Source organism: Molossus molossus, unplaced genomic scaffold (genome assembly GCF_014108415.1).
Source record: "Molossus molossus isolate mMolMol1 unplaced genomic scaffold, mMolMol1.p scaffold_m16_p_13, whole genome shotgun sequence".
Lineage (NCBI taxonomy): Eukaryota > Metazoa > Chordata > Mammalia > Chiroptera > Molossidae > Molossus > Molossus molossus.
Genome location: NW_023425348.1, coordinates 59,429,264 through 59,455,463, shown reverse-complemented (window position 1 = coordinate 59,455,463; position 26,200 = coordinate 59,429,264). Strand labels below are relative to the sequence as shown.

The window sequence follows — 26,200 nt, the reverse complement described above, 5'->3', positions numbered from 1 at the left end:
CTTTAAGATCAGGAAGACAAGGATGTCCACTTTCACTTCTATTCAATCATAGTACTGAAAGTCCTAGCCACAGCAATCAGACAAAAACCAACTAACCAAATCAGAAGGGTATAAATAAAATGGTCACTATTTACAGATGACATATTATATATAGAAAATACTAAAGAATCCACCAAAAATTAATAGAATAAATTTAGTAGCAGGATACAAAATTAATAGACAGAAATCCATCACATTTCTATGCACTAATAATGATGAAAAGGAGAAACTAAGAAGACAATCCCATTTATAACTGCATCAAAAATAATAAAATACCTAGAAATTAAGGTTTCAGCTAAAGAGGTGAAAGACCTATATTCTGAAAATGCTAAGACACTGAAGAAATTGAAGAGGACACAAATAAATGGAAAAATATATCAACCTCATAGACTAGAAGGATTATTATCATGAAAATGTCCATACTTCCCAAAGCAATCTATAGATTTAATGAAATCCTTCTCAGACCCAGAACAAATAATTCTAAAATTAATATGGAAACACCAAACACCACAAACAGCAAAGAACCCTTGAGAAAGAACAGTTGGATGTATGAGATGTTCCTTGATTTCAAATACACTACAAAGCTATAATAATCAAAGCGGTATGGTACTGGCACAAAAACAGAAACACAGAATCAATGGAAAAAAGTGGAGAGCCCCCAAATAAACACTTCCTTATATGGTCAATTAAGCAACAACAATGGAAGCAAGAATATACAATGGAGAAATGGCAGTGTCTTCAACAAGTGGTGCTGGGAAAACTGGACAAATACATGTAGAAAAACAAATCTGGACTACTCCCTTACACCATATACCAAAATAAACTCAAAACGGATTAAAGATTTAAACATAAGATCTGAAACCATAAAACTTCTAGAACACATTAGTAAATTATTCGACATCTTGGTAGTTATGTTTTTGGATATGTCCTCTTGTCCAAGGGAAACAAGCAAAGATAAACAAATGGGACTATACACCAAAAGGCTCTGCACAGCAAAGGAAACCATCATCAAAACAACCTACTGAATGGGAGAAGATATTGGCCAATGACATATCCAATACGGGGCTGATATCCAAAATATGAAAGGACTCATATATACAACTCAGTAACAGACAATTAAACAATCTGATAAAAAATGGGCAGAGGAAAGAAAGAGACATTTCTCCAAAGATATGCAGATGGCCAACATATGAAAAGATGTTCAGAATCTGTAACCAGGAAAATACAAATCAAAACTACAATGAAATACCAGTTAGAAAGGCCATTATCAAAAAGTCAACAAAAAAATGTTACTGAGGATGTGGATTAAAGGGAATCCTGCACTATTGGTGGGAATGCAAATTGGCACAGCCATTAAGGAAATCAGTATGGAGATTCCCAAAAAAACTAAAAACATAACTACCACAAATCCCAACAATTCCACTTCTGTGTATTTATCCAACGAAAACAAAAACTAATTTGAAAACACACACCCCTATAATCACTGAAGCATTATTTACAATAGGTAAGATATGAAAGCCACCTAGGTATCCACCAACAGATGAATGGATAAAGATGTGAAATATATATAATGAAATATTACTCACCATATTCATTTTTTCAATAAAAAATGAAATCTCGTATTTGTGTATGGTTAGACCTAGAGGGTTTTAAGATAAGTGACATAAGCCAGACAGAGAAACACAAATACCACATGACTTCAATTATGTTAAATTTTTTTAAAAAATCAAATGAAAAACAAAACAAAAACAAAACAGACACATAGAAACAAAAAACTGATTGCCAGAGGGGAGTAGAGGGATGGATGAAAAAGGGGAGGGAAATATAGTCAATAACAGTGTGATAACTGTATGGTGACAAGTACAAAAATTTAGTGTTCACAACTTAAAGATATATGCTAATTACTACTGCTGTACACTAGAAACTAAAATAATATTGTATATCAACTATACTTTAATAAAAAGTATTTTAAAAAGACTTAGATCATTGGAATACAATAGGTAACACTTGAGTGTTAGGGAAAGTTGCCATTAAAATAGTGTTTCACTGCACAAAAATAATTTGTATTTCCCCACCTGGTACTTTTCAAAAACAGATTATCAGGGTGACACAGCATCTGTCCTCCTTTAATGCTCCCAATTTGTAAAGGAAAAAACCCCCAAAGTTCATGCTTAAAAGACAGCATGATATTTAATGTTCTTTCTGGGACATGAGGCAACAGGGACAAACAGACTTAGATTTATTCCAACCTTGAATTACATTAATGTACACTAATATATGAATTAATTGAAATGAGAATTTCTCTATTTGGAGATGAAGAAAACTGGTCTTCCAGTGCAGTATTTTAGAAGGCTTTTCTATTTACATATAAGAACCAAGACTTACAAACCCAGCATCTGAACAACAAATTAATGAAAATACTTTAAAAAATATAATACTTGCCTCTCCTTCTTCCACTCTTAAACATGAACCAGTCTTCATTTTCTACCTGAATAAGTTGTAACATGCAACCCAACAGACTAGATATTTGAAAATCAGTGGCCAATGTGAAATTTGTTAAATAAGGCCCAACTAATTTAAAACTAATTTTGTTAAATGTCACACCTCTTGTCTATTACCCACTTACTCAGTATTTAACTATACGGCAGGGAGAAAGTAGGTTTACAGTTGTGAGTATACAAAACACAGTTTATTCTTGTATTATTATTTGTGTTATTTTCCATACGAACAACTGTAGACCTACTTTTGCCTTACCCTGTATATTAGGTAACACCTATTGTAAAACAATGTGGAAATTAAGAAAAAAAAAAAATAGTATGGAAAATATTTTAGAATGAATTGGATAAATCAGGAAATCACCTGTTCTAGTTGCTAGATTCCTTTTAAAATGACAGAAATAATTTTAAAAACCCAACACATCAAACACTTAAGTATCTAGGTGTATAATAATTCAGTAAATGGGTTTGATTCAAGCCTTTGAACATGTTACTAAGAAACATTACTATTTTGGACCCAATTACTCAAAGTTCATTGACTAGCCCACAATGCAGTTTGTGTAAATCTGATGTACAAATCAACCACATAACAGTAGTCAGATTATTCTAATCTTACTCCAACAGAACTAGCAATTACATAAGAAAGCAATACTACTTTTTAGGAATTAATCAAAACAACAGCACTGGGATAAAATAAAGAGAATTTGTTTCAGCTTCTTGTTCTATAAGCTTGTTCCTCAATTTTAGATAATGAGGATAAAGGTATCACAACCAAATATGGGAAATTGCTTTCTCTTTATTTAGGCCTTAGGAAGAAAATTAACTTTGGTCACATAGTACCTAAAAAAACCAAAAACAACAAAAAAAGCTTACATATTCCTAAAGAGATAGGACCAAATGATCACAGAAATAATTTCCTCTGTAAAACTTTGTCAAATATTGTTTAAAAAAATCTAACATTCAATGTAATTCAAATTATATGAAGACTGCTTGGGATCATAGTATTCTAAATGTATTACAGTTGTAACTCCATTCTAACAGGTGTGAAAAGTATTTGCTCTCATGTTGCTTTGGTCCAAAAGAATAGAGCTGAATCAGTAAGAGTAAACTAAGTACCTAACTGTTTGCCAACATTAATTTAGATTGCTATTGGCAGCAGAAATATCCATGATGAATAGTTCTACTATAACAAAGTATAATAAAATAATTTTTTCATGAACACATCACAGTACAGATAAACGTTTTATGAGAAAAATATGAACACACAAAAAAGACAGCTACCATGAACAAAAAATAGTGTCTCCCTCATAACTATTTGAAGGGGTAAAAAGGTGAGATTAGAGGTTTGATGATGCTAATATGAAAGGAAATTGAGTATTGTATTTATTTCTTATTTTATACAACTCTTACTCTTTACAAAATTGATTTAGTCATGCCCATAAAAGTGTAACCCATGGCATCTGAAAGCAAACACTCTTTGTAATGACTTAAAAGGGCCTTTTTAAAAATTATAATACAAAGGTCTGTGCTCTATAAGCAGTCCTCCACTGTGCATTATAACAATAAGGCTTACTTTTAATACAAAGACTAAGTGTTTGGGAGTTATGAACCACTGGATTTAACAAACATCATTTTATAGTTGCTTTTTGCATCTTTTTTGTTTTTGGGATCCTCCACTTCATCAGGGTGCTCAGTAGCCTGGAGTTCTTCAGCAGATTCTTCTTTCTCTGACTCTGAATCACTGTCAGAGTCATCTGGACTTTCAGGATCAGGTGAATCATCATCATCATCATCATCTCCAGCTACATCACCTTCTCCATCATGATCTTCTACCTAAAAACACCAATCAACAGGCTCTTAAATAAATACAATCATCAAGTATAAAACTGGAAAAAAACTACTTCCTTGCCATTAAATGAACAGTTTTAAGACTGTACTATAATCACAGGCTGCCAAAGGAAGAACTGAGGTCTTAGGTATCTCCACGTGTTTTATATACTAGACATGAGTAGGATTTTAAAAAAAAGCTTTGAAGACCACTCACCTGTCCTCCATTTGAAAGTGAGGGACAAGCTTTTTTTTTGGCAAATTAACCTCTGATTCATGGAAATGCGCAAAACAGTGTTTTAGATATTACAGTATCAATGTTTTGCATATTATATTACTTTGGAATAATAAACCAGTATTTATAATATGAAAAAAGATGACTTAGGAAACATCTGAGAGAATTCTCCCAAACCAGTCCTGACATGATATATTCATCTACCCTGAATGCTATTCATTCCTATTTAAGGTATCTTAGTAGAGACACACACATGGGGTAAAAAAAATAATGACAAAAACAAACATGAGGTGAGGGTAAATAAAAAATGAAGTGATATGTCCAAACATAAGTTTACCATCAACTTAAAATAAGACTGCTATAAACATAGCTTGGTATATATAAAATGCATGGTAACCAAAAGCCTGTAAGAGATAAAGGAATCCAAACATAACACTATATAAAGCCATCAACATAAAAAAGAAGATAGTAAGAGAATAAGAAAGGAACAGAGAACTATAAAAACAATCAGAAAACAATAAAGTGATAATAACTACATACCTATTAATAACTACTTTAAATTTAAATGGACAAATTTAAATTAAAAAAAACATAAGGTAACTGAATGGATAGAAAACCAAGGCCCATCCATATGCTGCTCACAAGAGTTCTACTTCAGATCGAAAGACACATACAGACTGAAAGTAAAGAAATGGAAAAATATATGAATGGAAATGAAAAAAAGCTAGGTAGCAATATTTATATCAGACAAAACAGACTTTAAAACAAAGATTCTATCAAGAGACAAAGAAGGGTATAGAGATCAATCCAACAAGAGAATGTAACTTCTGTAAACATCTACATAACCAACCTAGGAGAACCTAAATATATAAAGCAATTATTGACAGACAGACATGAAGGAAGAAATTGACAGTAAGACAACAGTAAGGAACTTTAATACCCCACTGACATCATTGGATAGATCATCCACACAGAAAAGCAACGAGGAAACAATGGCCTTCAATGACACATTAGACTACATGGACTTACTTAATATTTTTAGAACATTCACTCAAAAGCAGCAGAATATACATTCTTTTCAAGTGTACATAGAACATGTTCCATGATCAACCACATATTAGCCACAAAACAAGTCTCAATAAATTTAAGAATGAAATCATATCAAGCATCTTCTCCAAACACAACAATATGAAACTAGAAATTATGAGAAAATGAAAAAAACAAACACACGGAGGCTAAATATGCTACTAAACAATGAATGGGTTAACAATGAGATCAAGGAATTAAAAAGATATGTAGAGAAAAATGAAAATGAAAACATGACCCCAAATCTATGCGACACAGCCAAAGTAGTTCCAAAAGGGAAATTCAGAGTAATACAAGTCTACCTGAAGAAACAACAAAACTCAAATAAACAATCTAACCTTACACCCAAAAGAACTGGAAAAAGAACAAAGCCCAAAGCAAGTAGAAGGAAGGAAATAATAAAGATCACAATGAAAATAAAAGAAATAGTCTGAAAAACATCAGTAAAGCTAAAAGCTGTTTCTCTGAAAAGATAAACAAAATTGGTAACAGACCAATTACTACTAACGAAATGGAATCAGAAATCAAACTCCCAACAGCCGAGTCGGTGTGGCTCAGTGGTTGACCATTGACCCATGCACCAAGAGGTCACCGGTTTGATTCCCAGTCAGGGCACATGCCCAGGTTGTAGGCCAAATCCCCAGTGTGGAGCATGCAGGAGACAGCCAATCAATGTTCTCTCTCATTGATGTTTCTATCTCTCTCTTCCTTCCTCTCTCTCTATATATCAATAAAGACAAAAAAAATTAAAAAACTCCCAACAAAAGTCTTGAACCAGATGCTTCAGAGGTGAATTGTACCAGTCAAAGAAAAATTAATATCTATTCTCACACTGTTTCAAAAGAACTGAAGAAGGAAAGCTCCCAAACTTATTTTATCAGGCCAGTATTACCTTGATACCAAAACCAAACAGAGACACTATAAAAACAGAAAATTACAGGCCAATACCCCAATAAGCACAGATGCAAAAATCTGCAATAAAATATTAATAAATTGAATTCAGCAATACATTCAAAAGATCATATACTACTATCAAGTGGGATTTATTCCAGGGACGCAGTGTTGCTTTAGTATCTGCAAATCAATCAACATGATTATCCAGATAAACAAAATGAAGGATAAAAATGATATGATCTTATTAACAGATGCAGAAAAAGCATGAAAAAAATCCAACATCCATTTAAGATAAAAACTCTCAGCAACACGGGGAAAGATAACATAATAAAGACCATATATGACACACCCACAGCTAACATACTCAACATTGAAAAGTAAAAGCTTTTCCTTTAAGAACAGGAGGAAGACAAGGACGTCCACTCTCATCAATTTTATCTGACATAGTACTAGAAATCCTGGCCACAGCAATTAGACAAGATATAAAATTTCCATCCAAATTGAAAAGGAAGAAGTAAAACTCTCATTTGCAGATGACTTACTATGTATAAAGAACCCTAAAGACTCCACCAAAAAACTATTAGAATCGATAAATGAACTCAGCAAAGTAGCAAGATACAATATTCAGAAATCAGCTGTATTTTTATATACCAATGAACTATTAGAAAAAAAATTAAGAAAACAATCCCATTTACAACTGTATCAAAAAGAATAAAATGTCTACAAATAAATTTAATCAAGGATGTGAAAGACCTGTGCTCAGAAAACTATTACGACATTGTTAAGAGAAACTGAAGACACAAATGAATGAAAGGATATACCAGGCTCCTAGACTGGAATAATTAACATCATTAAAATGTGCATATTACCCAAAGCCATCTACAGATTCTTTGAATTCCCTGACAAAACACCAACACAGTGTTTTTCACAAAATTAGAACAAATAATCCTAAAATTATACAGAACTACAAATGACCCTGCATAGCCAAAGCATACTGAGAAAGAACAAAGTTGAAAGTATTACATTACCTAGCTATAGTAATCAAAAGAGCATGGTACTGGCATAAAAACAGACACAACCATGGAACAGAATAGAGAGCCCAGAAATAAACCTACACTTAAACGGTCAATTAATCTATGACAAAGGAAGCAAGAATATACAATGGGGGTAAAGATAGTTATGTCAATAAATGATGTAGGAAAAACTCGACAAGATACATTTAAAAAACAATGAAATTAGACCACTTTCTTACACCATATACAAAAACAAACTCAAAATGGATTAAAGACTTAAATGTAAGACCTGAAACTATAAAAGAGCCCTGGCCAGTTTGGCTCAGCGGTTAGAGCGTCGGCCTGCGGACCAAGAGAGTCCCGGGTTCGGTTCCTGCTAAGGGCACGTACCTCAGTTGCGGTTTGTCCCCAGCCCCGGTTGTGGTTGTGCGGGTGGCAATCAGTCGATGTGTCTCTCTCATCCTCCCTCCTGCTCTATCTGAAGTTAAATGCAAAAATGTCCTTGGGTGAGGATTAAAAAAAAGAAACCATAAAAGAAAATGTCGGCAGAAATTTCTCTGAGATTGCTCTTAGTAATATGCTTTTGGATATGTCTCCTCAGGCAAGGGAAACAGAAAATAAATGAGATTACATCAAACTAAAAAGTTTTTGCACAGGGAAGAAAACCACCAACAAAAGAACAACCTACTGAACGGAGGAAGATATTTACCAATGACACATCTGATAAGAAAGTTAATATTCAAAAATATATAAGGAGCTCATACAACTTAACACCAAAAATAACAAACATATGATCAAAAAATGGGCAGAGGACCTGAATAGATATATGTCCAAAGAGGACATACAGATGGCCAATAGACATCAAAAGATGCTCAGCATCACTTATCGTCAAGGAAATGCAAATTAAAGTAACAATGAGCTATCACCTCACACCTGTCAGGATGGCTATCATCAATAAATCAACAAACAACAAGTGTTGGTGAGGATGTAGGAAAAAAGGGAACCCTCATACACTGTTAGTGGATGGCAAATTAGTGCATCCTTTATGGACAACATTATGGAGGTTCTTCAAAAAATTAGAAATAGAACTATCATATTTTCAAGCAATTCCACTTCTGGGTATTTATCTGAAGAAATCCAAAACACTAACTTGAAAAGATAAATATGCACCCAACCCCTATTTTCCCTGAAGCATTATTTACAGTAGCCAAGATATGTAAGCAACCTATATATCCAACAAATAAATGAATAAAGCTGTGGTTCATATACACAATGAAATATTATTCAGCCATAAAAAAGAATGAAATCTTGCCATTTGCCACAATATGAAGGACCTACTCCTAGAAGGTGTTAAGTGAAATAAGCCAGAAAGAGAAATACCCTATGATTTCACTTATATGTGGGATCTAAAAACAAAATAAAGGAACAAACAAAAAAGAAACAAACTTACAGATACAGAGAACAAACTGATGATTGCCAGATTGGGTAGGGGTTGGGGTTGAGTGGATGAGTATAAAACGTGAAAGGGATTAAGTACAAATTGCCAGTTATAAAAACAGTCATGGAGATGTACAGTGAATATAGTCAATAATACCATAATTACTATGGATGGTGCCAGATGGGTACTATACTTATTGTGATCACTTCGTAAAGTATATAATTGTATATTCACTATGTTATACACCCAAAACTAATATAACATTTTATGTCAACTATAATTGAAAAAATGTACCCTAGTGATTATCTAAGAAGAATTTACATCTGGTATCAGAAAACTTATTTATAAATCTCTCAAAATAGCTCTACTCATTATCTACAAAACCTAGTTGGGCATATAAAAATTTAAGTAACTGTAAAAATTATATCAAATTAAACATCGATTATCTTCCCATTTAATGAAAATATGTTAATTACTACCTCACTGAAGCCAAGTCCACAATGTCTTCGATATCTTCCTGACAATTTACTGTCCATACTTTGCTGATATTGAGACTCCAGTTCTTCATTAATTTTCTTGTCTTCTTCCCCTGCATGTCCAGGGTACTTTGGTTATGTTTCAGTCAAATTAATAAAAATATTTGATTACACAAAAAAACCCATAATACAGATGCTATTATAATCAGGGCTGATTTCTCAAACGGTGACTAATTTTACAATTAATGTAGCAGACAGGTTTCTATACCATAGGACATAATGGACATAAAATAACTGAAATATGTACTTATGATTACTACTTTAATAGCCAACTCTTTGAACTACAAGTGTTTATAAAAGATAAAGAGCTTATGTTTTTCCACGATAGTTCAATTAGAGACAAGAGTCTCAGAAAGAAGTGCCTGAAATTCAGATACTGTAAATATTAATTACGAAGAACTCTGACTATTGTATGTTTTAGCTTATTTATAGTCTAATAACTGTTCTTCCGAAAGTGAAAGTTTTCCAAGCCAAAAAACCCCTCCAAACAAAACCTTCTGTACGAGAAACAGAAATAAGAAAAGGCATGCAATTCTGTCAAAGAATGGTTAAATAAAATGACCTTGTAATGGCTCTCCTTTATGCCTTTTTCTGCATATCAGTTTACTGAAGCAACATAAATTTTTTTTATCATGCAACATCTGATATATTTTTACATATATACTATTATATGTAGTTATTAAGCAGAAAACTACCTATGCAGATACTACACAAGAACTAGATGTTACCAATACAATCAAAGCTTTCTGTGCATGACATTTTAATTTGTAAATATTAAGATGAATTTCACATTTTAATCACAAATGTTGGAGCTCTGCATTATTGTTATTCATAAAGCCCCCCCACCCCATTTAAATATACTTCCATTTTACAAAGCTCAGGTTCTCTTTTAGCCTTTTGTAGCAATGCATCAATTTAATCAAAATTGTTTAATACCAGAAATATAAAAGACCTATTAATGTCTAAAATGTGGTACATATTTTAGGTCAGCATAAGGTTAATTTAAATGATTTAAGTAAGTTTTGTTAAATATACCAAGGTCATTATGCCCTGTTATTATTAATGTCCATGATCAGGGTCAATTTTAAATAGGAGAAAACTTCACTTTTCAGTAGACTAAATTAAAATCCAAATCCAGTTTCAGTTCTTATTTAAAAGTTTTTCCCCCACAATTTTATTTTCCAAGTTAATTTCCTCAGGCTTTGCAATAAATTTATGCTCTTCAAAGATATCAGAGCAAAACCGTGAATAAACTATAAACCAATATAATATGCCAATTATAACAATACATGCTAAATAACTCTTAAAACCTTACTACAATTAACATGTATGTTGTGCATCAGTAAAAATTAAAACAGAAAAGGGCCAGTTTCTTGGTTAGAATATTATATTGATGTATATACTTTCAAATCTTTTAAAAATCAAAGTATATACTGTTATATAATATATGTAACATGTTCAAATATATAATGTGCATTTCCAATTCTAATATTTTAAATTATCAACGAAACTATACCCAGAAGTTAGAATATCCTGAAATATGTACAAATATTCCACATTACAAATTTAACTCTTCCACTTTAATTACGTTTTAAGTTTCTCACCTGTTCGGAAGTGAGATGTTGATTTGTGATCTCCTATAACAAGACGACCAGTATGTTCTTTCTATAAGGAGGCAGAAAATGTATTAGAATTTGAGACCACCAATTTAACATAATTATTGAGTGTCTACTACATGCCCGACACTATTCCAGGCTTCTGTGATACAGTGCAGAAAAAAGATTAAATTAAGATCCCTGTCTTTATGGAATTTATATTCTAGCAATGGCAGGGATGGGGAGGTGAAACAAAATAAGTAAATATAGTATGTTAGAAGGTAGTAGATGCTATTAAAACACATAAACAGAGTAGCGCTGCCCGGTTTGGCTCAGCTGTTAGAGCGTCGGCCTGAGGTCCAGAGAGACCTGGGTTCGGTTCCCACTAAGGGCATGTACCTTGGTTGTTGTTTGTCCCCGGTCCTGGTTGGGTCATGCGGGAGGCAGCAATCGATGTGTCCCTTTCACGTCGATGTTTCTCTCTCTCTCTCTTCCTCTCTTTCCCTTCCACTCTATCCGAACAAAAAATGAAAAAATGTCCTCGGGTGAGGATTAAAAAAATAAATAAATAAACAAACAAACAAAGTAGAGGAAGGGCTAGAGAGTATGTCAAGATCACGCTGGAATTTTAAATGGGAAGGATAGATAAGTAAAAACATAAGACAACCTAAAAATTTTCTTTTCCAAAAAAGCCAGTTAAATGACTGCCTTAACTTTCCCACCTTCTCTTGGTGGTGCCTCAGGCATATCTCATGGAGATTGCAAATGAAACCATTTAGCTAGCTAAAAATGAAAGACAGTGAACAAAGTGATAGATCTTTTAAGTATAAAAATGAAAATCATCATTACTATTGACATATCACACTCAAATAGCTAGCTCATTAGTATTTGGCTGCAATGAACACCCAATCTCAAACTGTCAAAAAGAACACAATTTAAAACAATCTAGTTCTATAAAACATAAAAATATATCTGATTCAAAGTTACCAACTGATCTGGCTACATAATTACTCTCAATTTATCAGCTCCAAACTTCTCTTTAAGGTTCATATTCAGTTTCATAAGGTAAATCAATAAATTGTTCACTAAGACATAGAGTAACTTTGCAAAACAATCTTAATCATCTGTGAAGATAACAGGAAATAACAAATCTTTCTATTGTGAAAGGATGACAGACATTCCCCATATCCAAAGATACTACTGAAAGCTTCAAGCATTAATGCTTATTGACTTACGTGTCATTAACACATAAACAGATCAATAATTCAATATGCTATTTCCTTAGATTGTAGAAAAGACTTCATTAACAAGATCTAAACATATAATTGCATCAGATTATTCTATGATGATAATACTGCACTTGTCTACTCATACTTTCTCAGCTAGTTCTGTTACCAACAAAATACTCATGGTTAGGATTAGGAATATACTTTGTGGCCACAAACCAGAACAAATCTAACCAGCGTACATAAAGCTACAATCTTTGCCTTCATAGCAAAGAATTTAATGTATGCTAAACAGCCCATTTACTGGCAGCCAAATTTCTTTTTTAATTGTTCAATCTGTTCCCTCCCACTTTTACTAATATAATTGACTATTGGTAGCTAAATTCTATTTATTTATTTATTTATTTATTTATTTATTTATTTATTTATTTATTTATTATCCTCACCTGAGGACATTTTTCCATTCTTTGTTCAGGTAGAGTGGGAGGGAGAGAGGGGAACAGAGAGAGAGAGAGAGAAACATTGATGTGAAAGGAACACATCGAGTGGCTGCCACCCGCACAACCCACCAGGGCCGGGGACAAACTGCAACCGAGGTACATGCCCTTAGCGGGAACCGAACCCAGGTCTCTCAGGACCGCAGGCCGACGCTCTAACCGCTGAGCCAAACAGGCCAGGGCTTGGTAGCTAAATTTTATACATTTCATGTTAGGGTATTCTTCCTAAGTACCTGAAGAGTTTTCATTCTACTATGTTGAGCATATCCCCTAAACTATCACTTACTTTATATATCCTTAGCAAATCTTTTGCTTGCATGAATCTAGGCGAACTTCAAACAACTTTCTATGACAAATTACAAATTATGGAAAATCTGGATTAATGAGATATACAAATGCTTCCTTTGTATAGGTCTACATGTATTGCATGATCTCTCCCTACCCTTAACCCCACTGTTGTAGTATGGCTAACTCCTAATCCTTTCAGATTCAGATCAGTTCTATTTCTAGAAAGCTTTCTTATACAGCTAAGCCAGGGTTAGCTACCCTTGCCTGTTGATTCCACAGCACTATGTGTATAGCTCTTTCATAGCAATTCTAATTCTACATTGTTATGATCTGGTTTCCTCCATTACATGATGGCTGCAAACATGTGTTATTGCTCTATATGACATCCCCCCACCACCACCACCAAGGACCTACTACAATACCTGGCAAAATAGTGGTCAATAAAACTAAAATGCACAAATACAGTCCCCTTGTTAGTAACAAAAAAAAAAAGCAAAATCTCATTTTAAGGACCTTAAAAGAGAAAAGTTTCCCTATTTCCTTCATATTATATTCGTAGGAAAGCTATTGTGACAATATTACAAAAAGAAATTTACTTGCTTACAAAAAAATAAATACCTAGAAATCACTGTGTTTGCATGTAAAAATGAATCGCTGGGAACAAGAAGAGTTTTTTCCAATAGGTGATGTTTTCCTGGCGCCCAAATTTTATATCTTCTATTATGTTAATCAAACAAAGGGATTTTACAAAAATATATTGAACATTTAAAAAATCAGGGATAAAGGTTATTCCCTTGGTTACTGCTTTAAGAGCTGGAAGGAACTACATGACCTACCAATTGGTCTGTCCCGAAATACCTCATATCAAATCATCACTCCGTAATAAATGGTAAATCATAAACTTTAACATCTTCTTTCTTCCACAGGAGTCTCCTCAAACTAATTTTTTTATATATAGTCTCTAAACCTACAGCCCGAAGGCAATGAAAATCTTAACAGCAAAAATTTTAAGTGCTCAGTTTGGTCAGCTATATTACCCAAAGTCTAAAATAATCATGCAGAACAGGGAAACGGAATCCAAGTGTATTCAGTCCTTCTCAATTAACATACACAAAAGAGGACATTTTCACAGAAAAGATAATGCATACTGTCTGATGCTTACCTTTCCTGCGCCCATAAGTCTCAAGAACTTTTGTTTTCTTTCTTCATTACCTAAGTCTGCTGCCTCCCAATTGCTAGATCCAAGCTGGAAAAGAAATCAGCCTATTAATATTTTTTGCATAATAATATTAAAAAATTTACCTACCAGTAAATCATAGGTTTTCCCGCCCGATCAGTTTTAACTATAAACAGGGCTCTCATTCTTACTTAGGAAATTAAGCATATATATCATAAATATACAGCCAGTCCCGGACTTATGATGGTTCAACTTAAGAATTTTTAATTTTATGATGGTGTGAAAGTGATACCCATTCAGCAGAAACTGGCCAGACTAAGCTATGATGTTTGATAGGTTAGGTTTGCATTTCTGATGTAATGGTATTTTCAACTCATGATGGGTTTACTGGGATGTAACCACATTGGAGGAGCATCTGTATTCCTTTTGTTACCTAAGGCAGAAGCTTTTAGTTCTTTTGCAGCTGGAGAGCTTAGTTCTCAAAAGTGTTTTGTTTTTTATCCTCATCTGAGGACATTTTTGCATTTATCTTCCAATAGAGCAGGAGGGAGAGAGGAAGAAAGAGAGAAAGAGAAACATCGACTGGTTGCCACCCGCAGGACACAACCAGGGCTGGGGACAAACTGCAAACGAGGTACATGCCCTTAGCGGGAACTGAACCTGGGACTCTCTGGTCTGCAGGCCGATGCTCTGGCCGCTAAGCCAAACCGACCAGGGAAGTTCTCAAAAGTTTAATTCTATCTTAATCATCTGGAGGGCTTGTTTGTTAGAACACACCAGAAGTTTCAGATGCAGTAGGTCTGATGTGGGGCTCATGGATTTCATCTCTAACAAATTCCTAAGTGAAGATGATGCTGTTCATGTGGGCAACCAAATGTTAGGATCCTAGAGCATGTAGGACTTTGAACCCAGAAGGCTGCCAAACTTGTTAGTAACTAACTGGCTTTAGTGATATTCTAAAGGACAGTTTAAGATCAGAGTCTACTGGACCCAATTTTGTTCTTTGTTCCAAAGAATACAGAGAAAATTTACTTATTTTTTTTTTTTAAAGAACAGAATAACTCATTCTACCTTATAATTATCAAATGGACCAAATCAATATCAAATATTGAACCCTTTGATAAATCTAAGGAATATTATGGAATCCTAATGCTATTTTTCCCTACATCTTGAAACAAATGTAAGAATTATTTAATTTTAATTCATCAATTATTTCCAACTATGCTAAAAATGACTAAAATAAGAAAATAGAAAAATAAAAGTTTTCTCATGTCCACAGTATTGTATCATCTTTCAAGAAAACATCACCCCTCTGTTGGTTGCTTCTAGCTTTCATTGGACATAGTTGCAAGTGGGTAAAAATTGAAAACTGACAAGAAGGCATTTCACAATTATTAGAAAAATAAACAATTGAATGCAAAATGACAGGTGATGGCAAAATTAACTGCATATGTAGATAACTTTTCTCCAACCCAGAAATCAGTGATAGACAAAGAAAACACAAGAAATATAATACTCTCATCCAGAGTCACTTCACAGGAAAAACTTCATCCTGTAGTAATATTTTGCTACAATAGCCTGGACCATCTGTTTTTCTAAAAAATAATGCCTATTTCATATCATCTTTTATGATATCTGTACACCAAAACTTACTTGATACGGTTTTTAAGTGGACAAATGATGAAGGCAGGTGTGTATACAAAGGTGACTAGAAGGAATGTAGACATGAAAATATTCACTGATCATTCTAATTGAGTTTATAATCTAAAAATGAAAATGTTTCACAATTATGGAACAAAAATTACAACCCCTTTTCAACACAAAATTATGAGCGATCAAACATTTCAAATAATTCAAGTAGTATTATATTTTGATAATACAAATGTAAGAATTAGAATAACTTCATAATAAAGCAAAAGTCTATCAGAAATAGATTTGAAATCTGAAATTATGTTTGTTTTCACACATGGCAACTGATAAGCAGTTAGCTGTATTCAGAGGGTGCTAATCATTCTAATGAAAGCGATTTTCACTATCACTTTATTCTTACTTCTGAAAGTTATTTGTAAAAAAGACTAACAGAATATAAAAGAAACAATAATGGCCATTTCTTCTGGGCATATAGAAGTTAAAACTGTTTTAATACATGAACAACCATGGCTCTTCTAAATTCCTTTTGGTAGGGGGCTTATATGCTTTCATGATTTTGACTACCTTAGTTCCAAATTTCTGCTTCTTTCCATCTGACAGCTCATCTTTTCACAGACCAGTTAGTTCTTAACTACTTCTATTTCTGGCTCAATATAGTAGAAAAAAAAAATTAAAGTACTAGTGAAGCTTAAGTTCTAAGTCCCACTACATTACTTGCTCTCTGGAAACCTAGACCTGGCATTTAACTACTTATGTAAAGAAAATTTTTTTTTAATTCAATGTTTTAAATCCTCACCTGAGGATATTTTTCCATTGATGTTTTTCAGATACAGTGGAAGGGAGAGACAGAAACATCAATGTGAGGGAGATACATCGATTGCTTGCTCCCGCATGACCCGAACCAGAGAATGAACCCAGGACTCTTCAGTCTGTGGGCCAACGCTCCAACCGCTAAGCCATACCAGCCACGGCTATCTTCTTACTTTTAATTTCTTACTGACACAGAGAGGCTTCTTTAAAAGACTGTCTTAACAATGCCTAAAAATCAGTGTCTTACAACTTACAAACTGCTTTCACTTACATTCTCTCAAGAGACCATTTAAAAAATCAGGACAATGAGGCAAAGAGGCTAAGGGACTTGCTTCCATCCTCTGCTCTTTCCACATACTAAACACAAGTGGAACTATAGTTATAAAAATATATGAAATTAGGTTAACTTTTTTAAAAAATTAGGTTAAAAATAATTGTCTAAAAACCAAAACTTGCACTGGCCAGTGTGGTTCAGTAGTTAAAGCATCTGCCTGGGCACTGAAGGGTCATGGATTAGAGGGTAGCAGGTTCAATCCCTGGCCTCAGGCATTACAGGAAGCAACCAATCAATGTGTCTGTCACATAGATGTTTCTGTTTCTCTCTCCTTCCCTTCCTCTCTACCCTCTACTCTCTCTAAATATCAATGGAAAAAATATCCTCGGTGAGAATTAAAACAAATAAACCCCCTAACTTCCCCAAACTCTCTACTAAAAGAGCAAATGTCTTCAATGTCTTTACATATGTATAATTTATAATTTACAATTTATAACCCTAATTTTTTTTTCAACCATGAAGTCCTCTGGTTCTTGCTTTCAAAGACCTTAGCATACAATAGCAAGTACCTTGTCCAAGGTGCCCTGACACATTCTCAGAGGTTCTACACCAGTGCTAAAATTAACTTCCCACTCTTCCTACTCCCTAAAAGATAGCTTTCATTTCTCCACTCCAATCAAACCAATGAAATCACCTTTAAACTGTCTGTAAACTATAGAACTACAATCAATTTATCTCCAATAATACCATAGTAACTCTTGGAATTTAATTCTAACACTGTCAGCATTTTCCTAGAGTTGGATTCTGTGCTTTAGTATCTACTTTTAATATCTTTGAAAATGTTTTGTAATCCCCATTTAACATGTGAGGTCAGCGAGCAAAGAAAACTTCAACTATCTTTTACATGCAGTGGATGTTCATTAGAAACTGTTGACCAACCACATATTATAATTAGTTGATTTTCTACAATTTAGATATATATTTAAAAACATTTAAAAATGTTTTACATATATTAAAATATTTTAAAAACAAGTACTTACAAGGTAACTCCCAATTACCAGCAAAAATAAAATTCATATGAAAGAAACTGACTTAAACAAAAATCACTATCACCCGGTCCGTGTAGCTCAGGGTTGAGCGTTGACCCATGCACTAAGAGGTCACTGGTTTGATTCCCAGTCAGGGCACATGCCCAGGTTGTGGGCCCGATCCCTGGTGGGGGCATATAGGAGGTGGCCAATCGATGTTCTCTCTCATTGATGTTTCTATCTCTCTCTCCCTCTCCCTTCCTCTAAAATCAATAAAGAAAAAAAAAATCACTATAAAGGGATAGATTGCTGTAGTATTGCACTATAATATAAAATTAGCAACATAATCAATTTTAGGAAGTGAAGGTGCTAAATCCTGATTTGATTTGCAACTATAACCACTGACTTCAAAGAGAATGCTTATAGGACTGAAAAAGGTCCTAAAGGTCTCCTAGTTTAAACTGATCCCATCAGAAGCTCAATCACTTAATCCCTTTAATTTTGTGTTAAATTAATATCACCAAGAGTTTTCTGTCAAGCTAAAAGAGTTATGTCTCTGAGTCTAGCAAAACAGGTGCCTAACATTCTAGCAATCAAGTCAGTTAAATACCTGGAGGAAAATAATGTAATAGCTTTTTTTTTTTTTTTTTTTTTTTTTAATTTTTTATCCTCACCCGAGGACATTTTTCCATTTTTTGTTCAGGTAGAGTGGGAGGGAGAGAGAGGAACAGAGAGAGAGAGAGAAACATCGACGTGAAAGGGACACATCGAGTGGCTGCCACCCGCACGACCAACCAGGGACGGGGACAGTCTGCAACCAAGGTACGTGCCCTTAGCGGGAACCGAACCCGGGTCTCTCAGGACCGCAGGCCGACGCTCTAACCGCTGAGCCAAACCGGCCAGGGCTGTAATAGCTTTTAAAATGGCATCCAGATTACTCAAAAGCCTAGATAAACTATTGGCATGTTCTGGATGACCATATCAACAAGAAAAGATCTGAAAGCTAGTTGTAGGGAGTAAGGGAGGGCATGCAGAAATCTCACTATAACTATTCATCCTCCAATCTTTTTTTTTTTTTTTTTTCCATCTTCCTATCTTTACTGATTACTAAATCTTTCTGCAAAGTTAAAAGAGCGTTACTATCCTGGACCTAACCCTTCCACCCACCCAGAGGGTCTTAACCATTATCTCATTTGCTACAAATTATGCACTAGTAGTATGCAGTTAGCCTTTTATGGTTCACAAAGTATGAAAGACACTTAACTGCACTATAGAAAATAAACAACCCGATATTCAGAAGTCGAAAGTGCTTTAAACAATAATGGAAAGAAAACTAGATGTTGTCCCTTCACCATTCTTAAAGTTGACCTACCATGCCCCCCTCTCCCAAATGTCCCCATCAACGCTTCCGCGGCATTTATTTACCCACTGTAAGAAGGACCTAATTTTAAATTTACTGGTTACTGCAATCTCCGTGACAATGCGCTAGGAGCTGGGACAGATATACAAAAAGGCATAAGCACATACTTATTCATCTTTTAATTTCCAACACCTGGCACAGCAGTAAATATTTAATGTTGTTACTTTAAGAAATGGTTTGTTATTTAAACTGACAAGCTGGGGTGGGGGGCGGGGGTTACAAAAGGGGAGGGGGAAGAGGAGGGAAGGGGGAGGAGGGGAGAGGGAGGGAGGTACTTGACATCAAAACTGGCTTCCAGGTCTCAACGTCTTAGACCTCGCCACTTTGCGCCAGTAACAAATGACTCCCCGGTACAATTTTTCCATTCAATACGGTTCTGACTTTACTCCTAACAGTAAAGTTTAAATGTTAACGTTGCAAAAATAATCCCGGCCGGAAGATCTGCCCTAATTGCACGAACATCTTGACACTGTCACAAAAGTATTTTAAGCCTAAAATAGGAAAGGTCTTGCCGTCTCCATCCTGAGTAGAAAGGCCCGACCAAGAGACCTCATCAGCACCCAAAGAGGCAAATAATGACCTTTTGACTACGCCCTTACACTTGTCGACCCTACAGGATTTCCTTCCTCGGTCTCCCTTCCTACGCAGGTCTCTGGCTCTTAGCGAGCGGCCCGCTTCAAACCTTCCGACCCTAATTAAGACAAGGAGACATTTCCCATTCCTCTGGGTCCCCGCACCCCCAATTTTCGGGCCACCTTCGGCATGTCCTCCTTCTACACCCACCCTTCCCGGCCTACCCCAACCTTCAGTAGGCCTCAACCCTCATCCATTCCGCCATTGTTATTTACATCGTCGTCTGGGGAGGCTGAACGCTTCACCCCGTGCGGATGGGACTCCCTGGCGGCACTCATCGTTGCGGGGACCCCCGACGGAAATGCCAAACCGACTCGCTGTTCTCCTCAGCCGCGACACCAGCAGCCTGCAACCTGCCACCGACCAAGCAGCGCCACTCCAGAACGCAGAGCCCCTCGGGCCTTCTCTGCCACAGTCGTCACGCCGCAGCCGCGCGTCACCCCGGAGCACTCTGGGAGATGTAGTTTTCTGGCGGACTCTATACTGGCTGAACAAAAGACAAAGAGGGGTGACTCAACCTACAATTCCCAGGAAGCCCAGCGGCACACCTCGCGCAGTGCGGCGGGAGTGTCCTCTGAGACTCCGCCTTCTCCGACTGGTGAAGGGAGTTTTCCCGCGGATGGGTATGGCGGTGAGCGTTGTAGCAAAGCTTCGTTGACACAGAAAGAGGCTTAGCCTGGGGTTTCGCTTTTCTCTGAAATGGCGCAGCGTTGACATACGTGTCCGTAGTAGCTAAGCACCTAGGATTCAATGTAATGTTTGAGGCGTATTGCATCCTCACGAGTAACGTACTCCCCAGACAAAAACCTTTGGAGAAAATATGGCTTCTACCGTTTCCACCCTGGTGGTCTCTCTTGGTGGGAGATGTCTACGTGACCAGCGGCTCAGCTTTTTAGAAGTTTCCGATGAATATTTTGCTGCTTTCTCTTTTTCACTGAAATGAGCCCAATGTGGTGTTGTGCCAGTTTACTGGCTGTTGTTGAAAGCAGGGCTCACTGAGGGAGTTCTGTAAGCTTTCCACATGGCTTTGTGTGAAGTGAGAGTGATCCTATCCACCGGCTGCTGGAGTAGACGAGGTACTTGGGGGGCCTTCACCAAGTGAAGACCCCCTCCCCTCCCCCCTCACCCACCGGGGCCAGAAAGCCATGTATCTTTTAAAACATACTTCCTTTTTTTTTTAGTGAGGTGAAATTCACATAACATAACACTTAACTATTTTAAAGTGTACAATTAAGTGGCATTTAGTACATTGACAATGTTGTGCAACTGTCACCTTGATCTAGTTCCAAGACGTTTTCATTACCCCAAAAGAAAATTCAGTACCCATTAAGCAGTCCTTCCCTATGACCTCTTCTTCCCAGCAACCCCTAATCTCCTCAGAATCCGCTGTATCTAAAGGTTTTATTTGGCTATTGGAAATTTATTCATGCAATATCAAGGTATCTTGAATTTTTAACCAGGCCTGAACCTGGCTGCCTTCGCCCCTAATACTCTGTCAGGATCCTTGTCCTTACTTATGCTGAAGCTTTCTGACCTTGATAAAAATTTTGATTTTTTTTTTTTTTTAAGTAAAAATCAGTAAGTTGGGATGACAGTAAGGTTATAGTTGCATTTTGGTACTGAAGGTAGCCTGTGAAACTTCACTATTGGCCCCTGAACTCAGCAATTAACTCTAGTTTGCCTGCCTGCGTAAAAATAGTATTACTTTGATTTCTGACAGTCACTGACCATTTGTAGAACTGTGACCAGTGGAATATAGTTCTTTATGCAGTCATATATCTAAATTTTGCCCTTTTATTTTGGAAGCAAGGGGATAAAACTAATTAGGATAATAATCTCAGATAGGGTCATTTTTATAATCATGCAAGGTCACCTTAATCAGTTGGGTCTGTGAAGAATACCCCAGAAATCAAGGTGGAGAAGAGTAAATTCATAAGGAGAAAAGGTATTTTTTGGAAGTGGTTTGCTCGTTACGATGAATCAAAGTATTTTGCCTACTATGATTCTACAAAAGTTCTGTAAATATAATTACAATGAAATTGCAGTTAACTTACAGAATTTTCAAGAATGGACTATGGTTCTTCAGAGCATTTGACAGACTATTAATATATACAATTTAGAACTCTTAGCTTTATTACCAATAAACAAATGGGATGCCTGAATCGGTAATTTAGATTGCTAAAATAATTCTGAAATAAAAAAGGACAATAAGGCTAGTAGTTACTAAGTAGTTTGAACTTTACTTAGTAAAAGTCTAGAAAAGCTTAATGAACTGGCAACCTGCCTTTTATTTCTTCACTAGAATTGTTGGCACCTGTAAGGCTAAATCTTCATGTTATCATAAAACAAATCAAGCCAAAAAATACGACTGGATCATTTAATCAGATTTTACTTGGCTTCACATACAGAAGGCTATAGGTAAGGATGAAATTATACAGTGTAATAGAATTGCATATATGGCATAGAAACTCGGTAATACTCTTACTTGTTTTGTAAAAACAGGAAGATACTCTGTGCCAGGTGGAACTCTGAAATAACATCTTTGGGATGGGAACTGTTCCATTTTATTTTTTGTTTCTGTATCTTCTAGCACAATGCCTGACACAGAGTAGTTAATAAGTTCTTTTTAATTAATCTAAGAAGTATGAAATAATATAATGTAACAGAGTGGTATCTTATATAACGTCCAGAAACTCAGAAATGGCCTTTTTTTTGGGTAGTAAAGACAAAGAAAGGAGACTGCGTTGTTAATAGAACTTCAAAATACTTTCCTGAGGGTAGAGACCATGCCTTCCTCATTTTTTTATATACCTAGTGCTTAGCATGTAATAGGCACTCATGTTTGTTGAGTTCATATATTAATATTCCTTCAATCAAGGGTAGTAATAACTGAGCATAGTTAACAAACCTAAAGAAGAAATAAAAGCTCTGTACAAAAAACCTGCTACTAGACTAAAAAAAATTTCCTGCAGCCATAATGATAACGTTATTTAACATTCTCTATGCACCACATACTTTGCTAGGTGCTTTTTATAATTGATCTCAAAACTTCACAGTAATTTGTAAGAATTTTTATTTTCTAGATAATGAAGCTTAAGAGAAGTTAAATACTTGTCCATAATCATATAGCTAATGAGTGAGTAGCTAAGCTGTGATTCATTCCTTAAATCTGTCTAACTCCAAAAACCTGTGCACTTTCCACTGTGCCAGTATAACTCAACATTTATATGGGGTGCTTTGTACGCATCAGACATTGTGCTAAATGGAAAACCAGAATGAGTAATGTATAATCCCTTATCTCAAGGAGTTTATAATGGTCAGGCATGTAAAAGAGACATTCTAAGAGAAGAGAAGAGAAGAGAAGAGAAGAGAAGAGAAGAGAAGAGAAGAGAAGAGAAGAGAAGAGAAGAAAAAAGAAAAGAAAGAACATTTAAGGGTAGAATGAGGAAGAAGAGTCTGAGATTAAAAAACAGATGTGGAAGTAGAACAAAGAAAGTTAAGTGTCATTGAAGCTAAGGGGAAAATAAAGAATGCATTGTTCAACAGTGGGAGACCGAGAGAAGAAATTTATCTTGAAGCTAATTTTAAAGGCATAATATAAAGGGAACTTCAAGGCCTCACATAGAATTCTAAAGGCAAAGTATAGGGAAAAAAAGTTTGTGGTTAATGATAGTCCATGATAAGAAGTGGAATTTCCATTCTGTACATTGGATGTGCAGATTTGTCACTGTACTACTAAAATGTGATATAAATATTGGCTTGATTGTTTTATACATACCTAGAAAATCAAAAGAATAAAGAATGAAAAAGGAGATGAAAATGGTATGTGCTTATAAAATTTCTTCAGTAAAATTACTGTTAATGCATGTCTTCTAATCTGGTCATAAGGTCTGTACAGTATATACATAAAACAGCAATATTCCAATATTTCAAGAGAATTTATGAGTTTAAATAAATGGGTGATATTCTTTTTTTTTTTTTTAAAGGGAAAATTGGATTTAGAACATTCTAGTTTTTCCCCAAAATTACTTTGTTGTTCTTGCCAATTATAAAATGTCAATATGAGGCTGGCTAAACAAATTATGATAAATCCATACTGTGGACTACCATGTACCCATTAAAAGAAAGAAGACTGATGGCTGTCAGAGGGGAAGGAAGTGGGGGGTTGGTGAAAAAGGTAAAGGGGATTAAGCAGTACAAATTGGTAGTTACATAGTAGCCATAGAGATGTAGATTATAGCATAGGGAATATAGTCAATATCGAGATAAATATGTATGGGGCCAGGTGGGTACTTGAAACAATGGAGGGGACCACTCTTTAAAGTACATGATTTTCAAACCACTTTGCTGTACATCTGAAACTAATACAGAATAATACTGAATATAAACTGTAATTGAAAATTTTAAAAAACTGACAAAAAAAATAAAAAGAGTAAACTCATATCTGGAACAGTCTTTAAGATATATTATTGAATTAAAAAATCAAAGTGTAGAACACCTTATATTTACACTGTATTTGTATTAAAACAAAAACAGAAAGGAATCACTATATATGCATAAAATATTTTCACAAAGATATTCAAGAAACATAGATATTTGTAGACTCCATGTTTGGGGCAGTAGGTGGCTGGGAGGCTGAGATCCACAGGCAGCAGGGGGACCTTTTACCATACTTTTTGTGTCTATTGAATTTTAAATTATCTGACTATTAACCTATTTAAAATATTAACAAAAAGATGACTACACAACTAAAGTAAAATGGACTTTTAAAAAGTTAGAGTCACAAAGATAAACAGACTCACAAAGATAAAACAAACCTATTGAAGAAAATGTGGAAAATAAAGTACAAAAAAGAAATAAAAATCGCTCATGGTTCTGAGGTAACCACAGTTAACATCTACGTGTAATTCCTTCTGGTTTCTTTTTTCTAGTGATTATGAGGAAATACATTCAATTTTTCAATAGTAATAATTTTTTCCCTCACTTCCATGATAATATCATTTAGGGTTTAGGTACAGATGATTGTAATTAGATTGATTTTTTTGTTAATGATATTTTTGGCATATGCCTTCAGGCTTTGTAAAGAACAGCTTTATTGAGATATAATTCACATACCACATAATTCAGCTATTTAGTGTACACAATAAAATTTTTTTTTTTTGAGAGAGTGGAAGAGAGGGATGGAGGAGGAGAGAGAGGAGAGCAAGCGAGAGAGAAACATCAATGTGAGAGAAATACAGCAATTGGTCACCTCTTGCACGGGTCCTGAGCAGGGCCAGGGAGTGAACCTGCAATCCAGGTACATTGACCAGGAATCGAACCCACAAGCCTTTGGCCTGACCGCTGAGCCAAACTGGCCAGGGCATAAATTTTTTTTTTTTTTCAGTTTGTGTACTCTTTTTTAAAAAAATTAATTAATTTTGTTACAGATGTTTCTCCTTTTTTCCTTCTAGACACACTTCTCCCCATCTCACCCCTCACCCCCCCCCCCCCAGCATTGTTGGCTGTGTCCATTGGTTATTCGTACATACATAAAAGTTCTTTGGTTTATCTGATCCATCCCCCCACCCTCCTCCTCTGAGGTTTGTCAGTCTGAACCGTACTCCTTTCTATGTCTCTGGGTCTATTCTGTTCATCAGCTTATTTTGTTCATTATATTCCACAAATAAGTGAGATCATGTGGTATTTTCTTTCTCTGATTGGCTTATTTCGCTTAGCATAATACTCTCTAGGTCCCTCCATGTTGTCTCAAATAAGAGATCTTTCTTTCTTACAGCTGCATAGTATTCCATTATGTACATGTACCACTGCTTTTTTATCCACTCATCTATTGATGGACACTTGGGCTGTCTCCAGATCTTAGCAATTGTAAATAGTGCTGCTGTGAACATGGGGGTACATATATTATTTCTGATTGGTGTTTCAGGTTTCTTAGGATATATTCCTAGAAGTGGGATCACTGGGTCAAATGGCAGTTCAATTTTTAATTTTTTGAGGAAACACCATATTGTTTTTCATAGTGGCTGCACTGGTCTGCAT

The 26,200-nt window shown here is 35.3% G+C and overlaps 1 protein-coding gene across 1 annotated transcript; it reads right to left on the bottom strand.

Moving 5' to 3' along the window:
- Positions 1 to 3,175: 3,175 nt before the first annotated feature.
- Positions 3,176 to 20,598, bottom strand: CUNH11orf58 (chromosome unknown C11orf58 homolog). Its single transcript, XM_036259390.1, has 5 exons — positions 20,377 to 20,598; positions 14,332 to 14,415; positions 11,168 to 11,228; positions 9,507 to 9,616; positions 3,176 to 4,367 (listed from the first exon to the last, which is right to left on the bottom strand). The coding sequence occupies exons 1-5, from the start codon at positions 20,437 to 20,439 to the stop codon at positions 4,137 to 4,139; spliced, it is 549 nt and encodes a 182-aa protein (XP_036115283.1). The 5' UTR covers positions 20,440 to 20,598; the 3' UTR covers positions 3,176 to 4,136.
- Positions 20,599 to 26,200: the final 5,602 nt, after the last annotated feature.